At 51.0% G+C, this 20942-nt stretch overlaps 1 protein-coding gene across 1 annotated transcript; it reads right to left on the reverse strand.

Moving 5' to 3' along the window:
• Positions 1-2168: 2168 nt before the first annotated feature.
• mkrn2 (makorin, ring finger protein, 2) lies at positions 2169-19037 on the reverse strand. The gene is made up of 10 exons (XM_072440084.1): positions 18847-19037; positions 13392-13520; positions 13182-13327; positions 13014-13121; positions 11463-11617; positions 10908-10973; positions 8641-8786; positions 6614-6724; positions 4001-4145; positions 2169-2546 (listed from the first exon to the last, which is right to left on the reverse strand). The coding sequence occupies exons 1-10, from the start codon at positions 18870-18872 to the stop codon at positions 2349-2351; spliced, it is 1230 nt and encodes a 409-aa protein (XP_072296185.1). The 5' UTR covers positions 18873-19037; the 3' UTR covers positions 2169-2348.
• Between the last annotated feature and the right edge of the window lie 1905 nt (positions 19038-20942).

Here is a 20942-nt window from a genome sequence, read left to right on the forward strand (position 1 = left end):
CAAAAAAAAATAATTTTAATTGGTTCTGATCCTAAACAAATCGCACGCACCGAAAACAAAACGCACACTTCCGCGCACTTCCTTTGCTTCTCTGAGTTCCGGGTCCATGCGACACTGCCCCCTGCTGGAACAAAACTGACACTACAACTTAAGGTTAAGAAATTAACCCCGGTTCTCATTCAGCATTCGTTTCACTGTTCAGTTCTGCGGACCCGGAACCAGACCGGACCCGGAACCAGACCGGACCCGGAACTAGACCGGAAACTAGACCGGAACTGGAAGCGAATATTTTTTTCGTACTTAACTTCGAAACAGTGCAGATTTCTCAGTCAATCAGAAGGCGCGTTGACCTAAAATCTGGTCTACACCCATTGGCGGCCCAGATCACATGTCACTCAATTTATCGTCTTACGGAGTGTCAGTTTTGTGGGCCCAGTGGTCACAGACACGGCCTAGAACCCCCAAGGGCCCGAGTGTGACTCCCGCTCCCACCTGTACTTTATAGTTAAATTCCCCCCCTTCATCTCCTAACTACTACAAAACTTAGGTTAGTGTTATTCATTTTATGGTCAAACACTAGCTAGCATGTCCATTGTCATTCTCTAAGATAAGACATTCCTTTATTGTCCCACATGGGGAAATTTCATTGTTGCAACGCAGGAAGATCCAGAGGTAGATCCAGAAGAACAGATCACTTATAGGAAGTGTGAAAAACACTTTCAGTAGAAGATCTCCTATAAACAAATAAAAACTCCCATAGACAAATAAATAAATAATAAATAAATACCATGTCATGTGATCATGACAGTAATTGCACATGAATATGTGTCACGACAGCACATGGATTGCACATGAATTTCACATGAATTGCACATGAATTGCACATGAATCACAACAGCAATTGCACATATGACAGAATTGCACATCAGTATTAGGTTAGGTCAGTATTGCGAGTGTTCAGGACTAACAGTGTTTGTTATAAAGTCTGACAGCAGCAGGAAGGAAAGACCTACGGAACCTTTCCTTCACACATCGAGGGTGGATCAGTCTCTCACTGAAGCTGCTCTCCAGAGCGGAGAGAGTGTCCTGCAGGGGACAGAGTGTCCTGCAGGGGACAGAGTGTCCTGCAGGGGACAGTGTCCTGCAGGGGACAGTGTCCTTCAGGGGACAGAGTGTCCTACAGGGGACAGAGTGTCCTTCAGGGGACAGAGTGTCCTACAGGGGACAGAGTGTCCTACAGGGGACAGAGTGTCCTACAGGGGACAGAGTGTCCTGCAGGGGACAGAGTGTCCTTCACGCGTTAGTTCAGGTTCTGTGGCGCAGCGATCTCCTGGAGCGGCGAACACGGATCTATTCTGGGAGGAGACCAGAAGTCAACTCCCACCCAGAAGCTGCTCGCCTTCTGATTGGCTGAGTGCCCCAACTTAAGTACGAAAAAAATATTCGCGACACGGAACCAGACCTGGAACCAGACCGGACCTGGAACCAGACCTGGAACCAGACCGGACCTGGAACCAGACCGGACCTGGAACCAGACCGGACCTGGAACCAGACCTGGAACCAGACCGGACCCGGAACCAGACCGGACCTGGAACCAGACCGGACCTGGAACCAGACCTGGAACCAGACCGGACCTGGAACCAGACCGGACCTGGAACCAGACCTGGAACCAGACCGGACCCGGAACCAGACCGGACCTGGAACCAGACCTGGAACCAGACCGGACCCGGAACCAGACCGGACCTGGAACCAGACCAGAAACGTGTGGGGATCTCCACAAAGAAGCAGGAGGAAGTGTCTGGGGAGTGGGAAGTCTGGGCGACCCGGCCCCGGATCAGAGGAAGAAGATGGTGTTTGTCTGGAGGGGGCGCTGTGGAGTCATTTAAGGTGTTTCAATTTTGATTCATATTTTCTTATGTTAAACCTGCCCAATGTCAAGGGCCCCTGACAACGAGGGCCCCTGACAACGAGGGCCCCTGACAACGAGGGCGCCTGACAACGAGGGCCCCTGACAACGAGGGCCCCTGATAACGAGGGCCCCTGATAACGAGGGCCCCTGATAACGAGGGCCCCTGATAACGAGGGCCCCTGACACCGAGGGCCCCGAGGGTGAATATACTCTGAACAGAAACATGGTTAAAAATAATACTTTATTATGAGTGACAGTTTGATCAGAATCATAAACAGAGTTTGGCGACTTTATTGAAGCATAAATGTGAATCCATCAGGAATAAAAGGTTTAACACTTTCTATGAGTTTCACTGGAGAAAGTGAATGTTTCTGTCACATGATCATTACAAACTCCTCAGCTCTGATTGGTCGTCTTCTTTGTCTTTGTCTTTCTCGTGTTATGTGTCCGCCGTCGACAGCTGCTGCAGACTCCGGCTCAGCTCCTCCCCCCGAGCGATGATGTCATCAGGCTGAGCAGTGATGTCATCGGGCTGAGCAGTGATGTCATCAGGCTGAGCAGTGATGTCATCAGTGAGCGGGGCCGTGCGAGTCTCTCTCTCCTCGATGAAGTCCCAAAGACGAACGTTATTCATGAACTGAAAGAAACAAGACGGACTAAAGCGGGTCTAAAGCGGGACTAAAGCGGGTCTAAAGCGGGACTAAAGCGGGTCTAAAGCGGGACTAAAGCGGGACTAAAGCGGGACTAAAGCGGGTCTAAAGCGGGTCTAAAGCGGGTCTAAAGCGGGTCTAAAGCGGGTCTAAAGCGGGACTAAAGCGGGTCTAAAGCGGGACTAAAGCGGGACTAAAGCGGGACTAAAGCGGGTCTAAAGCGGGTCTAAAGCGGGACTAAAGCGGGACTAAAGCGGGACTAAAGCGGGTCTAAAGCGGGACTAAAGCGGGTCTAAAGCGGGACTAAAGCGGGACTAAAGCGGGACTAAAGCGGGTCTAAAGCGGGTCTAAAGCGGGACTAAAGCGGGACTAAAGCGGGTCTAAAGCGGGTCTAAAGCGGGTCTAAAGCGGGACTAAAGCGGGTCTAAAGCGGGACTAAAGCGGGACTAAAGCGGGTCTAAAGCGGGTCTAAAGCGGGACTAAAGCGGGACTAAAGCGGGTCTAAAGCGGGTCTAAAGCGGGTCTAAAGCGGGACTAAAGCGGGTCTAAAGCGGGTCTAAAGCGGGACTAAAGCGGGTCTAAAGCGGGTCTAAAGCGGGACTAAAGCGGGACTAAAGCGGGACTAAAGCGGGTCTAAAGCGGGTCTAAAGCGGGTCTAAAGCGGGTCTAAAGCGGGACTAAAGCGGGTCTAAAGCGGGACTAAAGCGGGACTAAAGCGGGACTAAAGCGGGTCTAAAGCGGGACTAAAGCGGAACTAAAGCGGGACTAAAGCGGGACTAAAGCGGGACTAAAGCGGGACTAAAGCGGGACTAAAGCGGGACTAAAGCGGGTCTAAAGCGGGACTAAAGCGGGACTAAAGCGGGACTAAAGCGGGACTAAAGCGGGACTAAAGCGGGACTAAAGCGGGACTAAAGCGGGTCTAAAGCGGGTCTAAAGCGGGACTAAAGCAGGACTAAACCAGGACTAAAGCAGGACTAAAGCGGGACTAAAGCGGGACTAAAGCAGGACTAAAGCAGGTCTAAAGCAGGACTAAAGCGGGACTAAAGCAGGACTAAAGCAGGACTAAACCAGGACTAAAGCAGGACTAAAGCGGGACTAAAGCGGGACTAAAGCAGGACTAAAGCAGGACTAAACCAGGACTAAAGCAGGACTAAAGCGGGACTAAAGCGGGTCTAAAGCGGGTCTAAAGCGGGACTAAAGCGGGTCTAAAGCGGGACTAAAGCGGGTCTAAAGCGGGACTAAAGCGGGTCTAAAGCGGGTCTAAAGCGGGACTAAAGCGGGTCTAAAGCGGGACTAAAGCGGGTCTAAAGCGGGACTAAAGCGGGACTAAAGCGGGACTAAAGCGGGTCTAAAGCGGGACTAAAGCGGGTCTAAAGCGGGTCTAAAGCGGGTCTAAAGCGGGACTAAAGCGGGACTAAAGCAGGACTAAAGCAGGACTAACCCTGATGTTTCCCTCGGGTCCGAGCTGCTTCCGGACTCGCTCTGGTCCAGGTTTTCGGCCAAAAGGATCCAGGTGCAGATAGAGACAGCGATCTCCAAACGGACACGTGCCTCGTCCTTCAAGGAAGAACTTACACGGCTTTTTACTGTGAAGAATACAGGAAGGATACGCTTTTACTGTGAAGAATACAGGAAGGATACGCTTTTACTGTGAAGAATACAGGAAGGATACGCTTTTACTGTGAAGAATACTGGAAGGATACGCTTTTACTGTGAAGAATACAGGAAGGATACGCTTTTACTGTGAAGAATACAGGAAGGATACGCTTTTACTGTGAAGAATACAGGAAGGATACACTTTTACTGTGAAGAATACAGGAAGGATACGCTTTTACTGTGAAGAATACAGGAAGGATACGCTTTTACTGTGAAGAATACAGGAAGGATACGCTTTTACTGTGAAGAATACAGGAAGGATACGCTTTTACTGTGAAGAATACAGGAAGGATACACTTTTACTGTGAAGAATACAGGAAGGATACGCTTTTACTGTGAAGAATACAGGAAGGATACGCTTTTACTGTGAAGAATACAGGAAGGATACACTTTTACTGTGAAGAATACAGGAAGGATACGCTTTTACTGTGAAGAATACAGGAAGGATACGCTTTTACTGTGAAGAATACAGGAAGGATACGCTTTTACTGTGAAGAATACAGGAAGGATACGCTTTTACTGTGAAGAATACAGGAAGGATACGCTTTTACTGTGAATACAGGAAGGATACGCTTTTACTGTGAAGAATACAGGAAGGATACGCTTTTACTGTGAAGAATACAGGAAGGATACGCTTTTACTGTGAAGAATACTGGAAGGATACGCTTTTACTGTGAAGAATACAGGAAGGATACGCTTTTACTGTGAAGAATACTGGAAGGATACGCTTTTACTGTGAAGAATACAGGAAGGATACGCTTTTACTGTGAAGAATACAGGAAGGATACGCTTTTACTGTGAAGAATACTGGAAGGATACGCTTTTACTGTGAAGAATACAGGAAGGATACGCTTTTACTGTGAAGAATACAGGAAGGATACGCTTTTACTGTGAAGAATACAGGAAGGATACACTTTTACTGTGAAGAATACAGGAAGGATACGCTTTTACTGTGAAGAATACAGGAAGGATACGCTTTTACTGTGAAGAATACAGGAAGGATATGCTTTTACTGTGAAGAATACAGGAAGGATACGCTTTTACTGTGAAGAATACAGGAAGGATACACTTTTACTGTGAAGAATACTGGAAGGATACGCTTTTACTGTGAAGAATACAGGAAGGATACGCTTTTACTGTGAAGAATACAGGAAGGATACGCTTTTACTGTGAAGAATACAGGAAGGATACACTTTTACTGTGAAGAATACAGGAAGGATACGCTTTTACTGTGAAGAATACAGGAAGGATACGCTTTTACTGTGAAGAATACAGGAAGGATACACTTTTACTGTGAAGAATACAGGAAGGATACGCTTTTACTGTGAAGAATACAGGAAGGATACGCTTTTACTGTGAAGAATACAGGAAGGATACGCTTTTACTGTGAAGAATACAGGAAGGATACGCTTTTACTGTGAATACAGGAAGGATACGCTTTTACTGTGAAGAATACAGGAAGGATACGCTTTTACTGTGAAGAATACAGGAAGGATACGCTTTTACTGTGAAGAATACTGGAAGGATACGCTTTTACTGTGAAGAATACAGGAAGGATACGCTTTTACTGTGAAGAATACAGGAAGGATACGCTTTTACTGTGAAGAATACAGGAAGGATACACTTTTACTGTGAAGAATACAGGAAGGATACGCTTTTACTGTGAAGAATACAGGAAGGATACGCTTTTACTGTGAAGAATACTGGAAGGATACGCTTTTACTGTGAAGAATACAGGAAGGATACGCTTTTACTGTGAAGAATACGCTTTTATGATACTAGGTTGTAAATCTAGTTTTGAATCTCACAATTCGTTACTATGGAAACTGCCTTTTTTCTCCCTTTGGTTAAAGGAGGCCAGAAAAATGATTTGAATCATTTCTGTCAAAGTAATTGTCAAGGTCCCATATCATGCAAACTGGACTTCTCAGAGCTTTATCCTTCTTACAGTGCTATTGTTCCTCACGTATGAAAGTGCTATTGTTCCTCACGTATGAAAGTGCTATTGTTCCTCACGTATGAAAGTGCTATTGTTCCTCACGTATGAAAGTGCTATTGTTCCTCACGTATGAAAGTGCTATTGTTCCTCACGTATGAAAGTGCTATTGTTCCTCACGTATGAGCCCAAAGTGCTATTGTTCCTCACGTATGAGCCCAAATGGTTTAGAATGACTCCTGTGTCTTTAGAGAACAGTCTCTCTCCTTCTCCTCAGATGAGCAGAGGAACAGGGCTCTAAGCCCCTCCTCCAGGAAGCACTCTAAGCCCCTCCTCCAGGAAGCACTCTGTACCTGTAAACAAACGACCAAACTACAAGTACGCCATTATTACGAGTACCCGATTACTTCTTTAGAAATAAAACGAGTAGAAAACAGCTCTACGGCTCTAAAGTGTTTTTACCCGACTGCGTTCTTGAACAGCGCCACCAGCTGGTCCTTCTGCTCTGGGTCCTGAACCCAATGAACCGACGGAATCACCAGCTCCGAGGGAATCCTGCACTCTGGACACGCCCTGCAGAGGAGAGAGCCAATCAGAGGAGAGAGAGCCAATCAGAGGAGAGAGCCAATCAGAGAAGAGAGCCAATCAGAGGAGAGAGCGCCCAATCAGAGGAGAGAGAGCCAATCAGAGGAGAGAGAGCCAATCAGAGGAGAGAGAGCCAATCAGAGGAGAGAGAGCCAATCAGAGGAGAGAGCCAATCAGAGGAGAGAGAGCCCAATCAGAGGAGAGAGCCAATCAGAGGAGAGAGCCAATCAGAGGAGAGAGAGCCAATCAGAGGAGAGAGCCAATCAGAGGAGAGAGAGCCAATCAGAGGAGAGAGCGCCCAATCAGAGGAGAGAGAGCCAATCAGAGGAGAGAGAGCCAATCAGAGGAGAGAGAGCCAATCAGAGGAGAGAGAGCCAATCAGAGGAGAGAGAGCCAATCAGAGGAGAGAGCGCCCAATCAGAGGAGAGAGAGCCAATCAGAGGAGAGAGAGCCAATCAGAGGAGAGAGCCAATCAGAGGAGAGAGCCAATCAGAGGAGAGAGAGCCAATCAGAGGAGAGAGCCAATCAGAGAAGAGAGCCAATCAGAGGAGAGAGAGCCAATCAGAGGAGAGAGCCAATCAGAGGAGAGAGAGCCCACTCAGAGGAGAGAGAGCCAATCAGAGGAGAGAGCCAATCAGAGGAGAGAGAGCCAATCAGAGGAGAGAGAGCCAATCAGAGGAGAGAGAGCCAATCAGAGGAGAGAGAGCCAATCAGAGGAGAGAGAGCCAATCAGAGGAGAGAGCCAATCAGAGGAGAGAGAGCCAATCAGAGGAGAGAGCCAATCAGAGAAGAGAGCCAATCAGAGGAGAGAGAGCCAATCAGAGGAGAGAGAGCCAATCAGAGGAGAGAGCCAATCAGAGAAGAGAGCCAATCAGAGGAGAGAGAGCCAATCAGAGGAGAGAGCCAATCAGAGGAGAGAGAGCCCACTCAGAGGAGAGAGAGCCAATCAGAGGAGAGAGCCAATCAGAGGAGAGAGAGCCAATCAGAGGAGAGAGAGCCAATCAGAGGAGAGAGAGCCAATCAGAGGAGAGAGAGCCAATCAGAGGAGAGAGAGCCAATCAGAGGAGAGAGAGCCAATCAGAGGAGAGAGCCAATCAGAGGAGAGAGAGCCAATCAGAGGAGAGAGAGCCAATCAGAGGAGAGAGCGCCCAATCAGAGGAGAGAGAGCCAATCAGAGGAGAGAGAGCCAATCAGAGGAGAGAGAGCCAATCAGAGGAGAGAGCGCCCAATCAGAGGAGAGAGAGCCAATCAGAGGAGAGAGAGCCAATCAGAGGAGAGAGAGCCAATCAGAGGAGAGAGCCAATCAGAGGAGAGAGCCAATCAGAGGAGAGCCAATCAGAGAAGAGAGCCAATCAGAGGAGAGAGAGCCAATCAGAGGAGAGAGCCAATCAGAGGAGAGAGAGCCCACTCAGAGGAGAGAGAGCCAATCAGAGGAGAGAGAGCCAATCAGAGGAGAGAGAGCCAATCAGAGGAGAGAGAGCCAATCAGAGGAGAGAGAGCCAATCAGAGGAGAGAGCCAATCAGAGGAGAGAGCCAATCAGAGGAGAGAGCCAATCAGAGAAGAGAGCCAATCAGAGGAGAGAGAGCCAATCAGAGGAGAGAGAGCCAATCAGAGGAGAGAGAGCCAATCAGAAGAGAGAGAGCCAATCAGAAGAGAGAGAGCCAATCAGAGGAGAGAGTGAACTTGGATTTTCACCATTTCACGGCCGTAAACACGAGTAAGCAAGCTGACTGTTAGCTTCAAATATTCATAAACTGTTAGCTTCAAATATTCATAAACTGTTAGCTTCAAATATTCATAAATATTGTTAAACTAAATTGACCATAGAAATCATGGTTTTATGGTCACGGGGCCAACGCTCGACCAACTGAGCCACCGATTACATCACAATGACGTCACTCACTTGATGACATCGTTGGAGAAGGGGGCGTGTCTCCATTTCCTGATGCAGCTGAGGCAGAAGCAGTGGTCACATGACGACAGTATACCAAAGCGACGCTCTGATTGGCTGACTTTCTGCACCACCACCTCCATGCAGATGGAGCACACCTGAGAGCCAATCAGAAGACAGGAAACAAGAAACAGCCAATCAGAAGACAGGAAACAAGGAACAGCCAATCAGAAGAGAGAAAAGAGGAAGAAAAAGGTGGAGCTGTGACATTTAATGAGTAAAAGTTATGAAAAATAAAAGAATGAGTAAAGAATTAAGTCGTAACATTTTGACTATTTTGACTCCTGCTGCTCAGCTAGTGCTAAACCAGGAGGAGGTGGTCCTAAACCAGGAGGAGGTGGTCCTAAACCAGGAGGAGGTGGTCCTAAACCAGGAGGAGGTGGTCCTAAACCAGGAGGAGGTGGTTTGGTCCTAAACCAGGAGGAGGTGGTCCTAAACCAAGAGGAGGTGGTCCTAAACCAAGAGGAGGTGGTCCTAAACCAAGAGGAGGTGGTCCTAAACCAAGAGGAGGTGGTCCTAAACCAAGAGGAGCTGGTCCTAAACCAAGAGGAGCTGGTCCTAAACCAAGAGGAGCTGGTCCTAAACCAAGAGGAGGTGGTCCTAAACCAAGAGGAGGTGGTCCTAAACCAAGAGGAGGTGGTCCTAAACCAGGAGGAGGTGGTCCTAAACCAGGAGGAGGTGGTCCTAAACCAGGAGGTGGTGGTCCTAAACCAGGAGGAGGTGGTCCTAAACCAGGAGGAGGTGGTCCTAAACCAGGAGGAGGTGGTCCTAAACCAGGAGGAGGTGGTCCTAAACCAGGAGGAGGTGGTGCTAAACCAGGAGGAGGTAGTGCTAAACCAGGAGGAGGTGGTCCTAAACCAGGAGGAGGTGGTCCTAAACCAGGAGGTGGTGGTCCTAAACCAGGAGGAGGTGGTGCTAAACCAGGAGGAGGTGGTCCTAAACCAGGAGGAGGTGGTCCTAAACCAGGAGGTGGTGGTCCTAAACCAGGAGGAGGTGGTGCTAAACTAGGAGGAGGTGGTGCTAAACCAAGAGGAGCTGGTCCTAAACCAAGAGGAGCTGGTCCTAAACCAGGAGGAGGTGGTCCTAAACCAAGAGGAGGTGGTCCTAAACCAGGAGGAGCTGGTCCTAAACCAAGAGGAGCTGGACCTAAACCAAGAGGAGCTGGACCTAAACCAGGAGGAGGTGGTCCTAAACCAGGAGGAGGTGGTCCTAAACCAGGAGGTGGTGGTCCTAAACCAGGAGGAGGTGGTCCTAAACCAGGAGGAGGTGGTCCTAAACCAGGAGGAGGTGGTCCTAAACCAGGAGGAGGTGGTCCTAAACCAGGAGGAGGTGGTCCTAAACCAGGAGGAGGTGGTGCTAAACCAGGAGGAGGTGGTGCTAAACCAGGAGGAGGTGGTCCTAAACCAGGAGGAGGTGGTCCTAAACCAGGAGGAGGTGGTCCTAAACCAGGAGGAGGTGGTGCTAAACCAGGAGGAGGTGGTGCTAAACCAGGAGGAGGTGGTGCTAAACCAGGAGGAGGTGGTGCTAAACCAGGAGGAGGTGGTCCTAAACCAAGAGGAGGTGGTCCTAAACCAGGGGGAGGTGGTCCTAAACCAGGGGGAGGTGGTCCTAAACCAGGAGGAGGTGGTCCTAAACCAGGAGGAGGTGGTGCTAAACCAGGAGGAGGTGGTGCTAAACCAGGAGGAGGTGGTGCTAAACCAGGAGGAGCTGGTCCTAAACCAAGAGGAGCTGGTCCTAAACCAGGAGGAGCTGGTCCTAAACCAGGAGGAGGTGGTGCTAAACCAGGAGGAGGTGGTGCTAAACCAGGAGGAGGTGGTGCTAAACCAGGAGGAGGTGGTCCTAAACCAGGAGGAGGTGGTGCTAAACCAGGAGGAGGTGGTCCTAAACCAGGAGGAGGTGGTGCTAAACCAGGAGGAGGTGGTCCTAAACCAGGAGGAGGTGGTGCTAAACCAGGAGGAGGTGGCCCTGAACCAGGAGGAGGTGGTGCTAAACCAGGAGGAGGTGGTCCTAAACCAGGAGGAGGTGGCGCTAAACCAGGAGGAGGTGGTCCTAAACCAAGAGGAGGTGGTCCTAAACCAGGAGGAGGTGGTCCTAAACCAAGAGGAGGTGGTGCTAAACCAGGAGGAGGTGGTCCTGAACCAGGAGGAGGTGGTGCTAAACCAGGAGGAGGTGGCGCTAAACCAGGAGGAGGTGGTCCTGAACCAGGAGGAGGTCCTGACCTTGTCCTGACTCATCTGAGCGGCGAAGGCGTTCTCCATGTCGACCTCGAACTCCAACAGACACAACTGTAAGAGAACAGCCAATCAGAAAACAGAACGACAAAGACTTTGTGGAGGGGGAGGAGCTAAAGGGGTTCATGTTGTGCATGTGTTAGTAGTAGTGGTATTTGTACTATAGTAGTAGTACTGGTACCTTCTCATGCTCTCGGCGCTGCTTGTGTTGTAGTTGTAGTATTAGTACTAGAGTAGTAGTACTTGTACCTTCTCATTACTCTCGGCACTGCTTGTGTTGTAGTTGTAGTAGTATTAGTACTATACTAGTAGTACTTGTACCTTCTCATGCTCTCGGCGCTGCTTGTGTTGTAGTTGTAGTATTAGTATTTGTACTATACTAGTAGTACTTGTACCTTCTCATGCTCTCGGCGCTGCTTGTGTTGTAGTTGTAGTATTAGTATTTGTACTATACTAGTAGTACTTGTACCTTCTCATGCTCTCGGCGCTGCTTGTGTTGTAGTTGTAGTATTAGTATTTGTACTATACTAGTAGTACTTGTACCTTCTCATGCTCTCGGCGCTGCTCGGCGTCAGTCGGATGCAGCAGGTGCAGACCGCAGACCTCACAGCGGTCTCCATGGAGATACACACATCCATCACCATAGCGACACTCTCCCATCAACAAGTACGGACACAACTGGGCGGAGTCTGGAGCCGCTGTGAACCAATAAGTGTCAGATGCCCTCCCACTGTGTCGGATTCACATTTACACAAACTTCACACTTTTATCTTGTTTCATTTTCAGGCAAACATCACCAGACTCTTACTGACCGTCACTGAGGGTCACTGAGGGTCACTGACCGTCACTGAGGGTCACTGAGGGTCACTGAGGGTCACTGAGGGTCACTGACCGTCACTGAGGGTCACTGAGGGTCACTGAGGGTCACTGACCGTCACTGAGGGTCACTGAGGGTCACTGAGGGTCACTGAGGGTCACTGAGGGTCACTGAGGGTCACTGACCGTCACTGAGGGTCACTGAGGGTCACTGAGGGTCACTGAGGGTCACTGACCGTCACTGAGGGTCACTGAGGGTCACTGAGGGTCACTGAGGGTCACTGAGGGTCACTGAGGGTCACTGAGGGTCACTGAGGGTCACTGACCGTCACTGAGGGTCACTGAGGGTCACTGAGGGTCACTGACCGTCACTGAGGGTCACTGACCGTCACTGAGGGTCACTGAGGGTCACTGAGGGTCACTGACCGTCACTGAGGGTCACTGAGGGTCACTGACCGTCACTGAGGGTCACTGACCGTCACTGAGGGTCACTGAGGGTCACTGAGGGTCACTGACCGTCACTGATTGTCACTGACCGTCACTGAGGGTCACTGAGGGTCACTGACCGTCACTGAGGGTCACTGACCGTCACTGAGGGTCACTGAGGGTCACTGAGGGTCACTGAGGGTCACTGACCGTCACTGAGGGTCACTGAGGGTCACTGAGGGTCACTGAGGGTCACTGAGGGTCACTGATCGTCACTGAGGGTCACTGAGGGTCACTGAGGGTCACTGACCGTCACTGAGGGTCACTGACCGTCACTGCGATTGACCGGTCTGGGCACCCCTGGCCGAGACACTTAGAGCTGACTCACTTTGCACCTGTAACTGACCAAACTGTCCATGAGATCATCACCAGTCTGAGTTCATCTGCACCAGCAGGAGGCCGTGTAGGAGCATGTAGATTCTACATGCTCCTACACGGCCTCCTGCTGGTGCCAGAGTCAGGACTAAACATGGACCAGCCTCCTGCTGGTGCCAGAGTCAGGACTAAACATGGGCCGGCCTCCTGCTGGTGCCAGAGTCAGGACTAAACATGGAACGGCCTCCTGCTGGTGCCAGAGTCAGGACTAAACATGGGCCGGCCTCCTGCTGGTGCCAGAGTCAGGACTAAACATGGACCGGCCTCCTGCTGGTGCCAGAGTCAGGACTAAACATGGGCCGGCCTCCTGCTGGTGCCAGAGTCAGGACTAAACATGGGCCGGCCTCCTGCTGGTGTGTGAAATATGCTCTACAAATCTTACTGAGCCCGGTCCCTGCAGTGCCTCAGATGCCCTACCTGAGCCCGGTGCCTGCAGGCCGCTTCTCGTGGCGTCCACATAAGACTGCGGCGGGTAGAACACTGCAGGTGGCGCCGCTGAGGCCGACACAGGAGGATTTCTCAGAGCTGAAACAGAAAGACTACATTCAAACACTGCTCTTTTCTCCTTCAGCCCCTCCCTCTCACCTGTGGCCCCGCCTCCTGCCCCTGCCTGGATTGGGGCTCCTCCCCCTGCCTGGACTGGGGCTCCTCCCCCTGCCTGGACTGGGGCTCCTCCCCCTGCCTGGACTGGGGCTCCTCCCACTCTGGACGTGGCTTTGACGTGATCGTACCTGAAACAGAACGCAGCGTTAAACAGACGTGTGACTTCACCTGAGGCCTGCAGGGGGCGCTCACCTGCAGCGGTCTCCATACGCACACGCCCCGCGCTGGTAATACCTGCACACCAGAGAGGGGGCGCTGTTGTGCACGTCATGAGAGAAGTGACAGTTACTGCCCTCTCTGCACACGCCATGAAGAAAGTATCTGGAAACACAAACCAGCCAGAAATCATATGAATTAAGCCAGTAAATCATATGAATTAAGCCAGTAAATCATATGAATTAAGAGAGTAAATCATATGAATTAAGAGAGTAAATCATATGAATTAAGCCAGTAAATCATATGAATTAAGCGAGTAAATCATATGAATTAAGAGAGTAAATCATATGAATTAAGCCAGTAAATCATATGAATTAAGCGAGTAAATCATATGAATTAAGAGAGTAAATCATATGAATTAAGCCAGTAAATCATATGAATTAAGCGAGTAAATCATATGAATTAAGAGAGTAAATCATATGAATTAAGAGAGTAAATCATATGAATTAAGTGATTTTATGAAAGTCAAAAATAGTTCATTCTTTTTAGACTTTCTGAATTAATAAAGTTATAAAAACACAAAGCACCTGCAGGTCTGAGCTGAGCCCCTCTGGCACCCCACGCCCCCCTCACCAGTGACATCCAGGGACGGGACAGGCCACGCCCCCCTCACCAGTGACATCCAGGGACGGGACAGGCCACGCCCCCCTCACCAGTGACATCCAGGGACGGGACAGGCCACGCCCCCCTCACCAGTGACATCCAGGGACGGGACAGGCCACGCCCCCCTCACCAGTGAACATCCAGGGACGGGACAGGCCACGCCCCCCTCACCAGTGAACATCCAGGGACAGGACAGGCCACGCCCCCCTCACCAGTGACATCCAGGGACGGGACAGGCCACGCCCCCCTCACCAGTGAACATCCAGGGACGGGACAGGCCACGCCCCCCTTACCAGTGAACATCCAGGGACGGGACAGGCCACGCCCCCCTCACCAGTGACATCCAGGGACGGGACAGGCCACGCCCCCCTCACCAGTGACATCCAGGGACGGGACAGGCCACGCCCCCCTCACCAGTGACATCCAGGGACGGGACAGGCCACGCCCCCCTCACCAGTGAACATCCAGGGACGGGACAGGCCACGCCCCCCTTACCAGTGAACATCCAGGGACGGGACAGGCCACGCCCCCCTCACCAGTGACATCCAGGGACGGGACAGGCCACGCCCCCCTCACCAGTGAACATCCAGGGACGGGACAGGCCACGCCCCCCTTACCAGTGAACATCCAGGGACGGGACAGGCCACGCCCCCCTCACCAGTGACATCCAGGGACGGGACAGGCCACGCCCCCCTCACCAGTGACATCCAGGGACGGGACAGGCCACGCCCCCCTCACCAGTGACATCCAGGGACGGGACAGGCCACGCCCCCCTCACCAGTGACATCCAGGGACGGGACAGGCCACGCCCCCCTCACCAGTGACATCCAGGGACGGGACAGGCCACGCCCCCCTCACCAGTGACATCCAGGGACGGGACAGGCCCCGCCCCCCTCACCAGTGACATCCAGGGACGGGACAGGCCACGCCCCCCTTACCAGTGAACATCCAGGGACGGGACAGGCCACGCCCCCCTCACCAGTGACATCCAGGGACGGGACAGGCCACGCCCCCCTCACCAGTGACATCCAGGGACGGGACAGGCCACGCCCCCCTCACCAGTGAACATCCAGGGACGGGACAGGCCACGCCCCCCTTACCAGTGACATCCAGGGACGGGACAGGCCACGCCCCCCTCACCAGTGAACATCCAGGGACGGGACAGGCCACGCCCCCCTCACCAGTGACATCCAGGGACGGGACAGGCCACGCCCCCCTCACCAGTGAACATCCAGGGACGGGACAGGCCACGCCCCCCTCACCAGTGACATCCAGGGACGGGACATTGAGAGAGTGACTCATACAAGGACCTGGTGTTTCATCTGAACCACAAACTGGACTCATAACACAGACTGAACAGGAAGAGCCAGAGTCGGCTCCACCTCCTGAGGAGACTCAGGTCTTTTGGAGTGACAGGGCCACTCCTGACAGGGCCACTCCTGACAGGGCCACTCCTGACAGGGCCACTCCTGACAGGGCCACTCCTGACAGGGCCGCTCCTGACAGGGCCACTCCTGAAGACCTTCTCCTCCTCTGTGGTGCATCAGCTCCTGTAGGTGTGGTCATCACAGAGAGGAAGAAGCTGGACAAAGCTCCGTCCTGGACTGTGCTCTGGACTCGGTGCAGGAGGTGGGGGACAGAAGGGTCCTGGCTAAACTCACATCTATGCTGGACCATGAGTGTCGCCCCCTGCAGGACACACTGTCCCCTGCAGGACACACTGTCCCCTGCAGGACACTGTCCCCTGCAGGACACTGTCAGCTGAGCAGCTTCAGTGACTGATCCACCCTCTGTGTGAAGGAGACGTTTCACGTCCTTCTGCTGCTGTCACACTTTAGAACAAACACTATTCGTCCTGAACATGTGCAATACTGATGTAAATAAGAGTGTTCTATTTTGTTTTTATTCAGTTTATTTACCTGCTAATAGTATTACCTAGTCTTGTGCTAGCTATTTTTACTTTATTTTATTTCATTATTTTATTAGGCCCGAGCGCCACAAGCTGGCGAGAGGCCTATTAGTTCCGTAAGGCCGTGCGAAGCACGGCTGCGAAAGTGCGCACGAAATCGAGCGCAAAGCGCTCGCCCACTTCCAAACACTCACTAACACACTCCTCCCTCACGCACGCCCCGTGCAGACTAATTAGTAGTAGGAAAATGGAACATTACCGTTGTAAACGGGCGAAGCCCGTGCAAAAGTGCGCACTAAACGAGCACTTTACATTGAGATGACGACCGCAAAGCTGAAATTTGGTGAGATCTTCAGGGGTGGACCATCAAACGTTATCCACATTTTAATTCAAAGAGTCACGGTGTCTGTGCGGCAGAGCCGCACATTTTGCCAAGAATTCAAAATAAAATGTCTTTTTGATGTAAAACAAAGGGGAGAAGATGTGACGGCGTCACAGATTCAGCAGTAGATGTAATAAAAGGACAATTGGGGCGCGTTAGCCCCGCCCCCTCCTCTTGTGGCGTGGCGGCGTAGCGAGGGCCGATCATTGCCGCTTGCGGCTATATTTATTATTATCATCTTATTTTTTTCTTTATCTTTTTCTTTATCTATTTTGTTTTATTTCCCCTCCATTCACCATGAAGACATGAGGACTTCTGTTCACAAGACTTTTCTTCTATTAAGAGTGTTTGATACGTTCTCTAATCTGTCCTTTTCCTCTGTTTCTACTGCAACAACAACATGTCCCTGTGGGACAACATGTCCCGCATGTCCCTGTGGGACAACATGTCCCGCATGTCCCTGTGGGACAACATGTCCCGCCCCGCATGTCCCTGTGGAACAACATGTCCCGCATGTCCCTGTGGGACATTAAAGGATTATCTTATCTAAAGAACCATGAACTCTCCTCCATAAAGAACCACGAACTCTCCTCCATAAAGAACCACGAACTCTCCTCCATAAAGAACCACAAACTCTCCTCCATAAAGAACCACGAACTCTCCTCCATAAAGAACCATGAACTCTCCTCCATAAAGAACCATCCTTTGACTTAAGGGGGAGGAGCTTTAACTGGACATTTAATGCCATATTATGATATTTTTATAACATTTCAAAAGTCATAAAAAACTGAGTTTTAGGTTCTAAACATACTTTTGTTTTTCATGGTATCTACACTTAGCCCAGGAGCAGAGGAGGAGCAGAGGAGGAGCAGGAGACAAGAGGAGGAGCAGAGGAGGAGCAGGAGAGAAGAGGAGGAGCAGAGGAGAGCAGAGGAGAGCAGAGGAGGAGCAGAGGAGGAGCAGAGGAGGAGCAGAGGGTCAGAGGAGGAGCAGAGGAGGAGCAGAGGAGGAGCAGGAGAGCAGAGGGTCAGAGGAGAGCAGAGGAGGGTCAGAGGAGAACAGAGGGTCAGAGGAGGAGCAGAGGAGAACAGAGGAGCAGAGGAGAACAGAGGGTCAGAGGAGAGCAGAGGGTCAGAGGAGAGCAGAGGGTCAGAGGAGAGCAGAGGGTCAGAGGAGAGCAGAGGGTCAGAGGAGAACAGAGGGTCAGAGGAGAACAGAGGGTCAGAGGAGAGCAGAGGGTCAGAGGAGAACAGAGGGTCAGAGGAGAACAGAGGGTCAGAGGAGAACAGAGGGTCAGAGGAGAGCAGAGGGTCAGAGGAGAACAGAGGGTCAGAGGAGAGCAGAGGGTCAGAGGAGAGCAGAGGGTCAGAGGAGAGCAGAGGGTCAGAGGAGAGCAGAGGGTCAGAGGAGAACAGAGGGGAGGAGAGCAGAGGGGAGGAGAACAGAGGGTCAGAGGAGAACAGAGGGTCAGAGGAGAGCAGAGGGTCAGAGGAGAACAGAGGGTCAGAGGAGAACAGAGGGTCAGAGGAGAGCAGAGGGTCAGAGGAGAGCAGAGGGTCAGAGGAGAACAGAGGAGGAGCAGGAGAGCAGAGGGTCAGAGGAGAGCAGAGGGTCAGAGGAGAGCAGAGGGTCAGAGGAGAGCAGAGGGTCAGAGGAGAACAGAGGAGGAGCAGGAGAGCAGAGGGTCAGAGGAGAGCAGAGGGTCAGAGGAGAACAGAGGGTCAGAGGAGAGCAGAGGGTCAGAGGAGAGCAGAGGGTCAGAGGAGAGCAGAGGGTCAGAGGAGAGCAGAGGGTCAGAGGAGAGCAGAGGGTCAGAGGAGAGCAGAGGGTCAGAGGAGAGCAGAGGGTCAGAGGAGAGCAGAGGGTCAGAGGAGAGCAGAGGGTCAGAGGAGAGCAGAGGGTCAGAGGAGAGCAGAGGGTCAGAGGAGAACAGAGGAGGAGCAGGAGAGCAGAGGGTCAGAGGAGAGCAGAGGGTCAGAGGAGAGCAGAGGGTCAGAGGAGAGCAGAGGGTCAGAGGAGAGCAGAGGGTCAGAGGAGAGCAGAGGGTCAGAGGAGAGCAGAGGGTCAGAGGAGAGCAGAGGGTCAGAGGAGAGCAGAGGGTCAGAGGAGAGCAGAGGGTCAGAGGAGAGCAGAGGGTCAGAGGAGAGCAGAGGGTCAGAGGAGAGCAGAGGGTCAGAGGAGAGCAGAGGGTCAGAGGAGAACAGAGGAGGAGCAGGAGAGCAGAGGGTCAGAGGAGAGCAGAGGGTCAGAGGAGAGCAGAGGGTCAGAGGAGAGCAGAGGGTCAGAGGAGAGCAGAGGGTCAGAGGAGAGCAGAGGGTCAGAGGAGAGCAGAGGGTCAGAGGAGAGCAGAGGGTCAGAGGAGAGCAGAGGGTCAGAGGAGAGGAGCAGATAATGAAGCTCAGACGCATCTTCAGCTGTTCTCGTCTGTCAACCTGAAGCTAATGCTAAAAACATAACAGCTAACGGCTAACCGCGCTCATGAACGCGGCGCTTTAGACACACTTCCGGGTCAAAGCTCGGCACGTGGCGATACTCACCTGCAGGTCACGTGTTTAGTGCCCATTCTCGCGCCCAGGTTCGTTTCGGGTGAAAATCTGAGGGAAACGTGCGAATTCAAGATTCAAGATTCAAACCCACACAGCGCGTAACCGGATCCGCCGCGTGCATCTGCCTAATGTGTCCGGGCTAAAACACGAGCGCTGCAGATGGTTCCGGCTGCGGATCTTCTGTTTCCGGCAGGCGGTACGCGAGGGTCATGGATCTATTATAATATCTAAAATAAGGTGCGTGATGTTGGGCGAATGTCAGCTCAGTTTTGAAGTCCTTGAACAGTAGGTTTTTTAAAGTGCTCCTCTAAAAGTCCCACTGATCTAAGTCATGTCCTCTTGACCCTCTCCACTCAACACAGAAGTTAATATGCACATGTAAATATATATATACTACTATATACTACGACATATATATATATATATATATATATATATATATATATATATATTACTACTATATACTACGATGACTGTAGTCATTTTGTGATCTACAAACACACCTCCAGCGTCTTTGTAGAGTTAGACTACAATCCCCTCATTTGGATGAAAACATTCAACAGGATTTTAAAAAGAATAAAAACTGAGAACAAAACATACATTTGCGCTGCACCGTCTGTTTTTGAACCACGCCTTGTGATTGGTCCCTGGGTGGCTGACGTCATGAGGCCTGCTGTGATTGGCTGCTGTAGACGGAAGTGTCAGTTTAAACCGAGTCACGGCGGTTTCTATTTCAAACGAACGATCCGCAGCAGCGCGACGAGAAACACCGGGAAAACACCGCGAAAACACCGGGAAAACACCGGGAAAACACCGGGAAAACACCGCGAAAACACCGGGAAAACACCGAGAAAACACCGCGAAAACACCGGGAGAAGAGCGAGAAAACACCGGAGACTTAGGCAGGTGAGAGCGGCACCGGGGGGACAGGGACATGAAACCGGGCTTTTCTGTCCACACGGGACAAACCGGGACTAGCGTGACACAAGTTCTAAACTGGGACTAAAAGGACCAGTTCTGTTCTGGCCCCAGAGTCTAAAAAGAAGCTTTAGCAAAGTGTTGTATACAGTGTATCCTCCTGTTAGATACAGTGTATCCTCCTGTTAGATACAGTGTATCCTCCTGTTAGATACAGTGTATCCTCCTGTTAGATACAGTGTATCCTCCTGTTAGATACAGTGTATCCTCCTGTTAGATACAGTGTATCCTCCTGTTAGATACAGTGTATCCTCCTGTTAGATACAGTGTATCCTCCTGTTGTATACAGTGCATCCTCCTGTTAGATAAAGTGTATCCTCCTGTTGTATACAGTGCATCCTCCTGTTAGATACAGTGTATCCTCCTGTTGTATACAGTGTATCCTCCTGTTGTATACAGTGTATCCTGTTAGATACAGTGCATCCTCCTGTTAGATACAGTGCATCCTCCTGTTAGATACAGTGCATCCTCCTGTTAGATACAGTGTATCCTCCTGTTGTATACAGTGTATCCTCCTGTTGTATACAGTGTATCCTCCTGTTGTATACAGTGTATCCTCCTGTTAGATACAGTGTATCCTCCTGTTGTATACAGTGCATCCTCCTGTTAGATACAGTGCATCCTCCTGTTAGATACAGTGCATCCTCCTGTTAGATACAGTGCATCCTCCTGTTAGATACAGTGCATCCTCCTGTTAGATACAGTGCATCCTCCTGTTAGATACAGTGCATCCTCCTGTTAGATACAGTGCATCCTCCTGTTAGATACAGTGCATCCTCCTGTTGTATACAGTGCATCCTCCTGTTGTATACAGTGTATCCTCCTGTTGTATACAGTGTATCCTCCTGTTGTATACAGTGTATCCTCCTGTTGTATACAGTGTATCCTCCTGTTAGATACAGTGCATCCTCCTGTTAGATACAGTGCATCCTCCTGTTAGATACAGTGCATCCTCCTGTTAGATACAGTGCATCCTCCTGTTAGATACAGTGCATCCTCCTGTTAGATACAGTGCATCCTCCTGTTAGATACAGTGCATCCTCCTGTTGTATACAGTGCATCCTCCTGTTGTATACAGTGCATCCTCCTGTTGTATACAGTGCATCCTC

This window comes from Eucyclogobius newberryi, unplaced genomic scaffold (genome assembly GCF_026437365.1).
Source record: "Eucyclogobius newberryi isolate DKJ021-1_F unplaced genomic scaffold, fEucNew1.0.hap1 SCAF_11, whole genome shotgun sequence".
In the NCBI taxonomy this organism is placed as follows: domain Eukaryota; kingdom Metazoa; phylum Chordata; class Actinopteri; order Gobiiformes; family Gobiidae; genus Eucyclogobius; species Eucyclogobius newberryi.

Excerpts from the sequence above, each read along its gene's own strand:
- mkrn2 (XM_072440084.1), bottom strand. The coding sequence starts at position 18,872 with ATGGGCACTAAACACGTGACCTGCAG. Across the intron at positions 11,618-13,013 it reads CCTGCAGGCACCGGGCTCAG|CGGCTCCAGACTCCGCCCAG; the intron begins GTAGGGCATCTG and ends ATTGGTTCACAG. Across the intron at positions 2,547-4,000 it reads GACCCGAGGGAAACATCAGG|TTCATGAATAACGTTCGTCT; the intron begins GTTAGTCCTGCT and ends TGTTTCTTTCAG.